The following is a 14,264-nucleotide window of genomic DNA, read 5'->3' on the forward strand; positions in this document are numbered from 1 at the left end:
AAGATCCAGTCCATGCCCAAAATGTGGTTCAGTCAGCAATAGATCCAGTCCAGGCCCAGAATAAGACTCCAGTCCAGGCCCAAAATGTGGTTCCAGTCCAGGCTCAAAATGTGGTTCCAGTCCAGGCCCAGAATAAGGATCCAGTCCATACCCAAAATGTGGTTCCAGTTCAGGCCCAGAATAAGGATCCAGTCCATGGCCAATATGTGGTTCCAGTCCAGGCCCAGAATAAGGATCCAGTCCTGGGCCAGAATAAGACTCCAGTCCATGCCCAAAATGTCGTTCCAGTCCAGGCCCAGAATAAGGATCCAGTCCATGCCCAAAATGTGGTTCCAGTCCAGGCCCAGAATAAGGATCCAGTCCATGCCCAAAATGTGGTTCCAGTCCAGGCCCAGAATAAGGATCCAGTCCTGGGCCAGAATAAGACTCCAGTCCATGCCCAAAATGTGGTTCCAGTCCAGGCCCAGAATAAGGATCCAGTCCATGCCCAAAATGTGGTTCCAGTCCAGGCCCAGAATAAGAATCCAGTCCATGCCCAAAATGTGGTTCCAGTCCAGGCCCAGAATAAGACTCCAGTCCATGCCCAAAACGTGGTTCCAGTCCTGGCCCAGAATCAGGATCCAGCACCTCCAGTCTACAGGTTCCGGCCACATGGTATGGGCCAGCCCCGCCCCCCTGTAGGTTCAGCCCAGACTCAGGGCTCCGCCCACATGACAGAGACTAAAGCTAAAGGTGGGTCACCTGTGAGGTCACAGCCACAAGTCTTCAACACAACCGGCACCACGGCCACAAATATGACCGAGACCATGCCTACAACCACTACCAGAACTGCTACTACTACATCTGCAATCATGACCGCGCCCACAACTACGACTGCAACCAAGGGCAGACCCACAACTACCACCAGGGGCACACCCACAACTACAACTAAGACTACAACTACAATGAGGACCACGCCTACAACTATGACGACAATCAAGACCACTCCCGCAACTACAACCAAGACTACGGCTAAACCTATAATGAAGACCAGGCCCACAACTATGACTACAAACAAGACCACGCCCACAAGTACGACTACAATCAAGACCATGCCTACAACTACGACTACCACCAAGGGCACACCCAGAACTACAACTAAGACTACAACTACAATGAAGACCACACCTACAACTATGACTACAACCAAGACCATGCCCACAAGTACGACTACAATGAAGACCGCGCCTACAACTATGACGACAACCAAGACCACTCCCGAAACTACAATTAAGACTACGGCCAAACCTATAATGAAGACCAGGCCCACAACCATGACTACAACCAAGACCACATCTATGACTACAGTCAAGACCACAACCCCCACAACTGTGGCGCATCCAGCGACCGCTTCGAGCCCGCGACCGGGGGACGGTACAGCCGCAAAGACCACCACGGACAGCGCCGTGGCGGGACTCCAGTTCTGGAAGCCGTCGGACACCAGCGCCCTGCTGGCCATCCTGCTCTTCAGCCTGCTCTTCCTCGTCATCGTCGTTCTCCTCTTCCTCAGGAAGGCCCTCGGGAGCTACAGGAGGAAGGGCTACACCCGAATGGGGTACCTGATCGACGGGATGTACTCCGAATCCTCGCTTGGACTTCGACCGGAGTCCATTTTGTTCAGTAACTGAACCCCCAAAAGTTTGGGGGGCTCGTTCGATTCGCTTTTTGTTTTCAGGTTGAAGTGGGATTAATGAAGCATCTGTTGCACTGAAATACTGCCATCGCTGGCCAGTTTCACAGCTGCGTTTAATAAGAACGAGCAGGACCCTGCGTCCAGCGTTTTTCAAAGAGGGTGCAATGCAATCCCTCCAGGGGTGCTTTGGAAATTAAGTTATGTTAAAAATGGACAACGCTATGATAAAACTAACAAATCACACTGTGAATAAAAAAAAAAAACTGATTTCAATTCATAATAGAGCATTTGTGAGCTCATACTGCGAATATCACTGCTTTTCTGACCTTAGTCTTCTGTGCAGTTCAGTCTCCTGCTTTCCTCCCCTCAGGACCTAGATATCGTACTTTTGATCAAATTCTCTGAATCGACCCATTTTTACGTTTTTAGCTAGATTTGCAATATCTGATTGTTTTGTAAATTTCACCACAGAAAGTTAGATTAATGAAGAAACATTTTAGAAAAAAGATTGTCTTTTTAGATTGAATAATTCTGCAATATTGCTTGTGAAACGATGTGTAAGACCAGGGACCTGGTTAGGCTCGAACCCTGGTCTCCCATGGAAGAGGCTGTCGGGCTAACCACTGCACGAAGCTACACAAATATGTCGTTTTTAAAAATGTAATTTGTTGAATGAAACAGATTTGATATTTTGATTTGACATGTTCATTTATTTCTGTCTTTAATACAGATTTATAAGATTTATAACTGAGAATTCATGGTGTGAGCAGTTTTTTTTTCAGTTAAAAACATGTGTATCAGAAGGTTTAGAAGCTGTCTGATTCTCCTGTGTTCAAAGGCGTCTGAAACTTTTTCCTATTTTCTTCTTTTCTTTTCCGTGCCTTGGCAGAAGTCTCGGCGAAGCTGCCTGAGTTTACCTGCCCTGGGGTTCGCGCGCACGGCCCCTGCAGGAGAAATGAGAACTGGACGGACATCGCGTTTCGAACTCGGTTTGCCAGCAGCTTGTTAGCTTCGTTTGACGCTCCTCCGTCATTGGTCGGAAGGCCCTGAGATCGCTGAGCCGCGCACGCACCGAGCCCGGGGATTCGCCGAGCCGTTGCGGAGCACATTCCAGCAGTCGGCCGGCCTGATTTACGTCCCGGAGACTAACCCGTAGGAACTCTGCAGGAGCTGTGCACTGGGATCAGGCCGTCCGCTGCGTGCCAAGCGACTTCTGTGCAGCCTTACAAATGCACTGATAAAAAAAAAATATATATATATTATTTAACGTTTTAATTTTTTTTTTTTTTTGCACTGATGATAAAAGAAGAACCACAGGCTTTGCTTGTTACTGGATTTCATTTGGCTGAGGGGAAAAAATCGCTTTCGCAAACTTCGTACTTCGGATGTGTACGGATTGTCTTCGTCTGCGCCTGGTCCGATTCCGACGGAAAGAGGGGGGGGGGAGGGGCCTCCCGCCACTCCCAGAACCCAGAACAGAGCGGCGCTTGTGCGGGAGACGCGCGCCGCGTTCTGGAATCACTTACGGGCTCTTTTTTTTCCCCGCGTGACGCAAGGCCGCGAGCCCAGCCGCGCGACGGCACGGGGCGCAGAAACGCTTCATTAGAGGAGGTGGGCTTCAATTAGCCGCCGGCGGGAAACAGGCCCGCAAATATAAACGGGGCTGCCTGCCCACATCTGCAGGGGCTGTGATCGTGCCCTGGAACGGGCGTTCCGATGCGTGTCTTTATTCTGTTCTCTGCTTTTCTTGGGAGGGAAAGTCGGGTTCGAGTTGGAGTTGGAGGTCTGGAAATTTAATTGGCAAGGAGGCTAAAAGTAAAAAGAGAAAGGCGGTGGGGGAGGGGGGGGTGGTCAGACACCTTTACAGGCCTCTCACTGGGGAGGAGAGGAATTTTTTATAAAACAAAGGGCGGGGTGGGGGGGGGGGGGGGAACTGAAGCCAAGAGAGAAAGGTGGTTCGCATTAAGACAACATCAGCGAGAAAACGCTACCGAGCCGTGCGGCCGTACACCTCCGCTCTGCTAACGGGCTCGCTGGTCTCCACTGCTCTGCTAACGGGCTCACTGGTCTCCACCGCTCTGCTAACGGGCTCGCTGGTCTCCACCGCTCTGCTAACGGGCTCACTGGTCTCCACCGCTCCGCTAACGGGCTCGCTGGTCTCCACCGCTCTGCTAACGAGCTCACTGGTCGCCGCCGCTCCGCTAACGGGCTCGCTGGTCTCCACCGCTCCGCTAACGGGCTCACTGGTCTCCACCGCTCCGCTAACGGGCTCGCTGGTCTCCACCGCTCTGCTAACGAGCTCACTGGTCGCCGCCGCTCCGCTAACGGGCTCGCTGGGCGCCGCCGCTCCGCTAACGGGCTCGCTGGTCTCCACCGCTCTGCTAACGGGCTCGCTGGTCTCCACCGCTCTGCTAACGGGCTCGCTGGTCGCTTCGCTAACGGGCTCACTGGTCACCACCGCTCCGCTAACGGGCTCGCCGGTCGCCGCCGCTCCGCTAACGGGCTCGCTGGTCGCGGCTGCTTTGTGCCCACCCCTACCCCCCCACCCCGCGCACGCCTCTGCTCTTATCAGAAACCCGCGTGCTGGAAAAGCCGCCTTCCTCACCACCCCCCCCACCCCCCGAACCGTCAGCTACGCACGCAAGTGACTCACGGAGCGGCCCTGTTTGCACAGACTCCCGCCGAACTCTCGGCTGAATCCCGCCATTTCCCGCCGCGGTGGTGCGGGAGAGGGACCCCTGTACCTCTCAGCCCTGCCAAAACCTGTGTTCTCAGCAGAACAGAATGAGCTAAAAAAATATGTTGTCATAGTTAATTTAGCAGACCTCTGACTCCCCCCTTTCTGCCCCGACACCGGTGCCAGAGAAACGTTTTTTTTTTTGGCGGCGTACTTCATCCGTGTTTTCCCTCGCTAATTGCGTGACTAACTGCTCTTGCAACACACTCCCGTTGGCACTGGAGGTGGAAGACCAGCATGGCAAAAAATGGAGGGGGATGGGGGGAGGAGGGAGGGGGTTGAATTGGGGGGGGGGGGCAGACAGCCATGCCTGCGTGTGCCAGAAATTGCACTACTTTGGGACGTCAGGAGCGCAAAATCTGCGTTTAATGAATTTCCAGTGATGGGCGATGTGCTAATCTCGCTGAACAAAGATGGCCGCCGTGTTAAAGCTGAAGCCCCGCCCCTTTTTTTTTTTGCTGTGAGTGGCAGCTCCACCCAGATGGCCTTTATTAGGGAACGTTGGGGTGTTGGTTACGGTGAGGCAGGCGGGGCACGCTCCGCCGTAAAGCCCCCGCATTTAGGAGCTGCTCCGTAACCGACAGGAGGGCAGATGTTGGAGGGTTTTTTTGTTTTTCCGGACCAGGCCGGCTGGATCTGAGAGGAACGCCGCGGGCGAGAGCCGTGCAGGTGACGGGGAGGCCGACATTCCACAGCCCGTCCGCACGCACACGCACACGCACACACACACGCAAACAAACCGCACGCACACGCAAACAAACCGCACGCACACGCAAACAAACCGCACGCACACACGCACAACAGTCCGCACGCACACGCACACACACACGCAGACAAACCGCACGCACACGCACGCACACGCAGACAGACTGCACGCACGCAGACATGCACACGCAGACAGACTGCACACACGCACACGCACACGCGGACAAACCGCGCACACGCAGACAGACTGCACGCACGCAGACACGCACACGCAGACAGACTGCACGCACGCAGACACGCAGACGCGGACAAACTGCACACACGCACACGCACACGCGGACAGACTGCACGCAGACACACACGCAGACAGACTGCACGCGCGCAGACACACACGCAGACAGACTGCACGCACACACACACGCAGACAGACTGCACGCGCGCAGACACACACGCAGACAGACTGCACGCACACGCAGACAGACTGCACACACGCAGACATGGACAGACTGCACGCACACGCACATGCGGACAGACTGCACGCACGCAGACACGCACACGCAAACAAACCGCACGCACGCACACGCGGGCAGACTGCACGCACGCAGACAGACTGCACACACACGCACATGCAAACAAACCGCACGCACACGCAGACAAACCACACGCACATGCACACCGCACGCACACGGGGGGCCAGTTTGGGCGGGGGTTTGACAGTCTCTGCCAGAGCTTCTATCCCACTTCTCTACTTTTCTTGCCCCCCCCCCACACCCCACCGAAAATTCTATGAGAACAGACAGCGCTCGTTTTCTCTGGCTCTCTCCTGTTGTACGGCTGCCCTGCGCGTTTCGTGCCGAGAAACAAATCAGTCCGCCTTTTGAAACCGTTTCTGTTTCAATTATTAATTTGTTATTTTTTTGACGCATTGATGTGAACGGTCACGTCTGGCGCCACCTGGCCAGATGAGCCATTTCAGCCTGGCTCAGGAGGCCTTACCAAAGTGCTGAAATGCATTATGGGATGGAAAAACTCCGTAACTGCCTCTTTTTCGACTTTACTGTAGGTATTTTTTTTTTTTTTTTTTTTAAAGAACAAATGACACTGAAGGCTGATCTCAGGGAAAGTAAACACATTATGCCACACTTAAGACGAGGTGCAGACTATAACGGAACACGTAGTTAGGGTGTAGGTGTGACTAAGGACCTTTTCTTTTTAAAAAATGTAAATGGGACAGACAAAGATTAAATGAATTGACACTGTATGCAGTCTCCTCTATTGTCGTTGCTGTTGTTGTTGTTGTTGTTGTTGTTGGTAGCGGGGCACTCATGTTTTGGGGGTGACTCATGGGCCAGTACACTCAAAACCACTTTGGTCCAATCAGGGACTGAACCAGGCATTGGACAGGGAGAGGTCGTCTGAAATCTCCTCGTCCGCTGGAGAGAGAGAGACAGCCTGACAACGGTGCAGTTCCTGGATCCTCCTAGGGGCAGCGCTGTCGTTCTCCTTTTTGCTCCGTTGGTCTAGCATACGGGGCGACTCTGCTTGCCTTCATCCATCAATTCATTTAAAAACAGTAGCGTGGGTGAGGGAACGGGCGTGGAGAAGGAGATTAAGTATGACCAGGCGATTCAGTGGGGGGGGGGGGGGGGGGGGGCATCGGCAGGGTGGGTGACATTCTCTACCCCCATGACTACATTTCATGCCTTGTCTGTCAAGTGAGAAACTCCAGCCGATGCAGCATATGCTATGTTCCAAATTCTACCGGGGAAAGAGCATCACATGTTATTACAGTGTCTGGAACATCCCTCTCTCTCTCTCTCTCTCTCTCTCATTCTCTCCCCCTCTCTATATCACTTTCACTCATTCTTTCTCTCTTTGTGTCCCCCCTTCTTTCTTTATCTCTATGTCTCTCTCCCCTATTGCTTCTTTTTCCTCATTCTCTGTCTTTCTCTTTCCCTCATTCTCTCCGTCTGTCTCCCCCCCTCTTTATCTCTCCATCTCCATGTCCATCTCTCTCCCTCTTTTTGTATTGGTTCTTTTTCCTCATTCTCTCTCTCCCGCTCTCTCTCTCTCCTTCCCTCATCCACCTCTCTCTGCTGCATCGCTTGCGCAGAGTCGTTGCGAGAGTCAAATTCGGCACTGGGACTGAGGGGCGGTCCGACATCTATCAGCCGAGGGTTTATGGGATGCATGGTGTTCAACATCTCTCTGTCTCAGTTGTGACAGGGGCTCTATAGACCTAAATGGGCTGCAGTGTGTAAAATTCATACTGATCCTGAAAATGTTTTATTTTATGAACATGGCTGGATAAGGACACAGTATGTTTACTTTAGAAACATAGCACTGACATCTAACTCCCCTTTTAATAATTAATATTTTTAGACCATTTTTAAAGAGTGTCACAGGCCTGCTTTACTCATCTTTAATAATTTTTTAATATTCATTTTGTATTTTCTTTTGTTGTGATCACCAAATGTTTGAAAAATAACATAACATAACATCCCCTTTTTCCATATTCCTTTGTCTTTAGAATGTACCAAAATACAGATGTTACATGTTTGATTTCAAACTGTTTTATTCATTTCTAACCATCCATCCATCATCTATACCCGCTTATTCCTGGTTGGAGTCGCGGGAGGTGCTGGAGCCTATCCCAGCTTGCATTGGGCGAGAGGTAGGAGTACACTCTGGACAGTTCGCCAATCCATCACAGGGCACACACAACATTCACTGGTTATTGACTCACACACTGATACGTAGGGGTCAGTGCCGCCCTATTCCTGTCTAATAATCTACAATTATTATTTGTGAATACTATCAGTCAATATTCTTTTGAGGTCACAATTGTCACCATCATTAAATGCCCCAGTGGTGCAGTGGCACTGTGTGTGTGTGTGTGTGTGTGTGTATATTTGCGTGTGCGTGAGCGAATGTATGTATGTATGTCCATGCTGGGAATTGTATAACTCATATGGTAAGTGGTATGCACTGTAGAAAACTCTGAACTAATAGATTACAGCATAAAGACCCTTTTATCGCACAGTACATTAAAGAGAAACGACAAATATGCATGTAAGTTGGAATGGCAACATGTCTAGCCTACTCGGTTATTTCTTGTTTTAATACTCAACATCTTGAAACTCTTTGCAAGCGTTTAACGTTTTAAATAAGTTCAACAGAGTAATAATTTTCCAAGACGTTTCGATGCCATTCTTGCTTTGGTAAGGCGCTCTATTAAATTACGACGCTGCGAATATTGTTGTCCAAAAAATTCCGAACTGGCATTCATATGCGGATAACTTGAGAGTTTAGCCAATTAGGTTGTTATAAGAAACGTTTACTTTAGGTGACCTGCAGTTTGTACAAGTAGAAAATGTTTTTAAATTGTGTAACAGCGTCACAAATAAGATTTGGCTTATCAAATGAAATTAAAAATGTCATGCTAACATGCGCGTAAGATACGGTTTAAGCAGTCGATGCTGTTTATGTCATTACCGTTATCAATCTTAATTTTTTTTTTTTTTTTTTGGCCGAGGAGGACCCGTAAGTCAGTTTATTCAGTTAACTGCGCTATTAAACTCGGCGCCGGACTGTACGCTGGTGGAGTATGTCCAGTGACGTCACGCAGTTTCCGCTGTCAGCCGCTGCCGTGGTTCTGCTGGGATCATAGCTGGCTGGAGTTGAGTCTTTAACAAAGTGGCGATCGAATCACCCCGTCGGATACAAACTTTATTTTTTAAGCGCAAATAGCTCGAAGAATGGGGCCGGAGTGAGCGGGATTTGAAGTTAGACGCGATTGCAATGGAGATTTTACTTGCGGGAATACTTTTCTACAGTAGCCTGGTCTTTGTAGTTAATGGTAAGTTAAAATACTTTTTTTTGTTCCCGATCTCTCGGAGTTGGTGTATGGAGAAACGTAGTTGCTGAAACCCCAGCAGCACGGCCGCTCGATTGAGTTCGAGATTTTCGTGCTATAAAGGTCATTGTTTTTTTGCGTTGTAATGGATAATAATGCAATTTTGTCGTATGCGTCTCTGCGTTTAATTTCTGTTCGCACATGTGTTTTGTGACTTTGGTTTACGAAAGTCGACGTAGCTCTCACTGTCCGCGTTATTTTATTTTAAAGTCTCGTGTCGAATGAGTTCGAGTTTAACCTACTTTTATGAACAATATGTGTTTTTTTCCGCCAACATTTTGTGGAGAACAATGTGCAATTCTGTTTCGGTCTAAAGGTAAGGCGAGGGGAGAAAAAAAAAGTTATTTCAAAAGCCAACTCCCGAGGCCTCGGTGTCGGGTGTCCAAGAAAGTTTAGAGCCGTTTGACTGGCTTCAATAACAACTGCTACTTAAATGGCAAACGCGAAAATATAAGCAAGTTAATCAGAAAATGTTCAGATTACTGCAAAGGGAAACCACACGAAATCAAATTAGCATCACTGAGAATTGTCACTCCCCCCCGTGTTAAAAAATATTTGACTTGTTTAGTGTGTATTTCAATAATGTGGATTTTAACTACCATTTGAAAATTAGTGGTATTTTAGTATAGGTTGCATGAAATACGTTTCATGAAGTTTGCCTTGTTTTATGGAATTTTATTTTTTCCATTTCAGTTATGTTTTTTCGGTTATTTTTTTTCTTTTAAAATCACCATTATATATTTTCACGATTGTCTGTAACTTTTTTCGCAAGTATTAGCAGCCTATTAAGATTTATCAGCATACATATTTTTTCGCCTTTTCTTACAAATAACAAAAATCGTTTGTCAGACAACTGCACGGTTGTTGGGTTTTAATTTGTCTTTGGATTTACCCGGTGTCCTCGTTTATTTTCCCGAGTGGTTTGAAATCAAGATTTGTGTCAAGGGCAATTTGTTTTTGTTTATAATGGAGCTCACTTGTGTTCTAAAACAAGAACCAAAAGAACGAGTGTAATAATACGAAATAGCCTATTTAATTGATCCTAATTCGAGGAAGGATTCAAGCAGTATCGTGGTGCAGTTTGTTGTTAATTGTGTTTTGACACCTTTCGCCGTATTATTCAAATCAATTTATTAAAAACAAGGAGAGCCTGCATAGAATTTGCCTGCTTAGCATTTTGAACAGCCGTTTAGAATTCGTCTCAAAAGGTCTCGCACATTTCTGTTCAGTAATGCTGTAATAAAAATTGAGACGTTTTTTAAGGAATAAAATGTGAACATTGTGTCTCCAAGTGTTCCACCCCACACTCTGTTTTTTTAACAGATTAGTCTTGAGATTTGCACTTTGTTGAAACTGGCGCGTAGCTTCAGACCACGCTTAGAGCAACGTTTGCAGCATGGTTATTTAAGCACACGAAACAGTTTGGTGGAAAAAAAAAGACTGCCCGTGCAATAGAAACGGAATTAGGGGGACGGCGACGACGACGACGAAAACACCAGATCCTTGAACTTAATGAGGGTGTGGAAGGGGAATGCCCCTGGAAAGAGTCAGTGTCGAATTTCCCCCCCTTATGTACCGTGCACTCTCCCCCGGCTGCACCTCCCGGCCCTCCTCAGCGGGCACGGTTTGAGTCTTTCAGAATCTAATGGTGTTAAAAAGCAAGTGCGCAACGCGACGTGCATGCGTAGCTTGGGGATTGACATGTAAATCTTCTGGCACGTCTTTAATGGACATGCAAATTTTTAAAAACAATTTAAGTACACTAATTATCGGCTGTGTTCCGCACTTAGGAGCGGACCAGAGTAGTGGCGTGTCGGTGATTTACAAGTATTTGGTGGGAAGAGTTCCCAGAAGGGCTGTGGAAGACTTTTCTAGAGTTTCTGACTTTGGGCAAAAAAAAAAAAAATGCGAGCCTGCTGCTGCAGGTTTGGTGGAAACGGTTTTGTCATTAACGGACTGGGGTGCTCCGCCGGTCTGTGGGCCATTGTTGCCTAGTTGTCGTGCATGAAGCATCTTTCTGCCGGCGATGGTTTTTTGTCTAAAGCATTCCCGAGTTCTCTCAATTAACGCTCGGGTTTAGACATGTCAAAGGTGCGTACACAAGGCGCATATTCAGGAACGCGAGAGACTTTTCCTTGCTGGTCGTACCTCCCGCCGGTCGGACCTCTGGCGTATCCTGCGTTTTGCATTTGTTATGTCCACGAGAGTAGGCCCGGAAAAGAGCGGTCAGCGCGAGACAGTGGTGGAGGAAGGAGGGCTGGAGCGAGCGGGTAGAAGTCAAGGTGTTGGGTGACACTCCACTCGTGACGGAAAAAAAGTCACAGGCTGTTTTTAGGGAGTGTTCAAACACTAAAACTGTGTGTGTGTTTGCTTGTTTATGTTTGAAGTGTGTTTGTGTAAGTTTTGTGTGTGATGCATGTCTAAGTTTTTTGTGTGCAGTTAATGTGTGTGTATTTTGTATGGTTGGGTGTGTGTGTGTGAGTTATGTGCATTTACATGCGTCTGTCTATGAGTTTGAGTGAGTTAGTGTGTGTGTGCATGCACGTGCATGTGTGTATCTGTGTGTGCATGCATGGTGAGTGTGTGTGCTTGTGAATGCGCGTGTGTTTGTGTGTACATGTATGAGTCTGTGTATGCATGCATGCGTGTGTGTCTGCGTATGCATGTGTCTGTCTGTGTGTGTTGTGTGTGTGTGTGCGTGCATGCTGCATGTGTGCGTGCGTCTGTGTATGTGTGTGTACGCGTGTGTCTGCACGCGTGTGTACGTGCATGAGTGTGTGTGTACGTGCGTCTGCGTGCGTGTGTGTTTCTGTGCGTGCATGCGTGTGTGTGTGCGTGTCTGTGCGTGCGTGTGTATGCATGCACGTGTGTGTCTGTGCGTATGCATATGTCTGTCTGTGTGTGTGTGCGCATGCTGCATGTGTGTGTGCGTGCGTGCGTCTGTGTACGTGTGTGTGTCTGTGTGTGTCTGCGTGCGTGTGTGTGTAAGTGTAACACCGTGGAGCGGAGCAGGAGTGTGTCTCCAGCAGTGCTGCTCTCTGCCACCTGGTCTGAATGGCTTTTTTTACCTCCCTTGATTTGTTAACATCATCAGAGAGGTTTTGTGTGCCTTTAACTTTCCTTCTTTCTCTCTCTAAATCCAAACCAAACAGCACTTTTTCGGGCAGAGAGGCGATGAATCTTTCAGCCGGGGTTTTTTTTTTTTTTTTTTAAACCAAAGAGCGGAGCGACGAGGCTCTGCGGCTCCCCGATTGCGTCTGCCAGACTGGACGGGGGTTCGCCTGCCCCCCCCCCCCCCGTTTGTTAGAAGTCACTCGGGTCCTTCATTATGTTAATGTGGGAATTAAAGTTCTTGATTAGCTTTGCTCCGGCGCTGTGAATGAGAGGGCCACAGAAGGGGCTGCTGGGTGCTGAATAGACAAAGCTTGTCGCTCAGGAGCGCCCGGGCCATACGCGCTTTCGTTTCCTCATTACGGGCAGCCCCCGCCACCCTTTCTCAGCCTGGCTGCTCGGTACGCACTACTCATTTTTAGAAAACTAAAAAAAAAATATATATATATATATTTCTGACTCTTTCACCAAAAGAGCCTTTTTTTGCCTGATGCAGTGTGTTGGAATGTATAGGTTTGGCAAGTGTCATTTTAACGGAAACCCACCGAAAGTGAGGTCTGGAACACCCAGGATTATTATTATTATTTTTTTGTGCCTTTGTGGAAAAGAGGGAGAAACTGCTAAGAAACTGGTGGAACGTCAAAAGGTTTTACAGTCATGACAGAGGTCCCTCAGAACATTATAATGCGTTTGGCTTAATTTATTCCCAACTAATAAAGAAGAAAGATGAGATGTAATTGAAGGATAAAATGTGAAACGCAGTGGTAAATGTTTTTTTTTTTTTGTAAGTATGTGAACATTTTTTTTGTCACTGGGAATGTGCTAACATGGAAATAATATAGCAGAAGGACATGCTAAATAAAGATTTATTTTTCTTGGAACTCCCCCCCCCCCCCACCATTTTTCTCCTGAGAGTCTAGACTGCAGTAAATATGGTGGCAAAACTGCTTTCCTGGCGAGGTGTGGGCTTGATCTTTTTTTTTATACTGCGGGGGGGGGGGTGGGGTGGGGTGGCGGGGGGGTGGAAGAAAGAAAACGGCAGTAATCTTCCGTGGGTTTTCCTGCACGGTTTGATAAACGTGCGTTAGCTGTTTGTTGCTTAATATAAATGGGGTAGGATGGGGGGGGGGGCTGTGGGGGGTGTAGTCAGGGACGGATGTCTGTGTCTGAAGGCCCCCCCGTTCCTCCCCCTGCTCTTTCACACACCTTTCCTCCCCCCCCCCAAACACACATGCTGTAACCAGTCTGAGTCGGGTATTTTTATTTATTTTGCTAACAACCTAAACAGATGGTGGTGGGGGGGGGGGGGGGGGGAGTTGGGGGTGAGAAATTCTCACCCCGGATGGTGTGTAGGTGGGAACATGCTTGTTTTTAGGGCTGGACTACTTTCTAGACACTTCCTGTGACTCCTCCCCCCCCCCCCCCCTTCCCTGCAAAAGTTATGGTTGATCCCAGTGACATGCCAGGACTCCTCAGCTGTTCCCTTATGCCCCCCCCCCCCCCCCCCCCCCTCCACAATGGTCTGGTGGGGCCCTCCCAGGTGCTCCCTGTCCCGCTTTTGCAGGACCGGAAAATCCGGTACGGCACAATGGCTCAGCCGGTCACCTGAGCTGACCACAGCCGCCCGCGCGCGGCGTGCCGGGCCAGAACCCTCGTCCCTCCAGGAAAAAAAAACAAAAAAAAGATAGAAAGAAAAAAAAACGCAGGGCTCTCGGAAGAACTTACTGGTGGGGCGTTCGGTAGCTTCTGGTGTTTTTGTAAGAACCGTGAACGGGCGTGTGAGCAACACAGAATGAGTGAAACTAAAGTGGGGCCCGGGTGCTGGTTCTCTGTTGGGCCTGTGTGCTGTGCGTGTGTGTGTTTGCATGTTTGTGTGTGTGTGTGTGTGAGAGAGAGTGAACTTGTTTATTTGAGTGAATGTGTATCTGTGTGTGTATGTGTGTGCGCACGTGTTTGAATGTGTGCACGTCTGAGAGATTGTGAGAGACAATTGTGTCTGTGTATGTGTGGGTGCTTTTGTGTGTGTGTGTGTGTGTGTACGAGTATATATTCATATATGTGTATGTGTGTGTCTGCTTGCTTGTGCATGCATGCATTTGTGTGTGTTCGTGTGCGCATGTGTG

The 14,264-nt window shown here is 48.8% G+C and overlaps 2 protein-coding genes across 2 annotated transcripts in view; both read left to right on the forward strand.

Moving 5' to 3' along the window:
• Window positions 1–46: 46 nt before the first annotated feature.
• On the forward strand, window positions 47–2,426 carry LOC135241497 (salivary glue protein Sgs-3-like). Its single transcript, XM_064311971.1, has one exon. The coding sequence runs from the start codon at window positions 657–659 to the stop codon at window positions 1,665–1,667; it is 1,011 nt and encodes a 336-aa protein (XP_064168041.1). The 5' UTR covers window positions 47–656; the 3' UTR covers window positions 1,668–2,426.
• Window positions 2,427–8,719: 6,293 nt separating this feature from the next.
• Window positions 8,720–14,264, forward strand: part of lrp5 (low density lipoprotein receptor-related protein 5) — an 83,778-nt gene continuing 78,233 nt past the window's right edge. Inside the window, exon 1 of the mRNA XM_064311964.1 lies at window positions 8,720–8,973. Within this exon, the coding sequence (XP_064168034.1) occupies window positions 8,916–8,973 (58 nt within the window). The 5' untranslated portion in view covers window positions 8,720–8,915. The remainder of the gene's footprint in view (window positions 8,974–14,264) is intronic.

The sequence above is a fragment of the Anguilla rostrata genome, chromosome 16, assembly GCF_018555375.3.
Source record: "Anguilla rostrata isolate EN2019 chromosome 16, ASM1855537v3, whole genome shotgun sequence".
Taxonomy (NCBI): domain Eukaryota; kingdom Metazoa; phylum Chordata; class Actinopteri; order Anguilliformes; family Anguillidae; genus Anguilla; species Anguilla rostrata.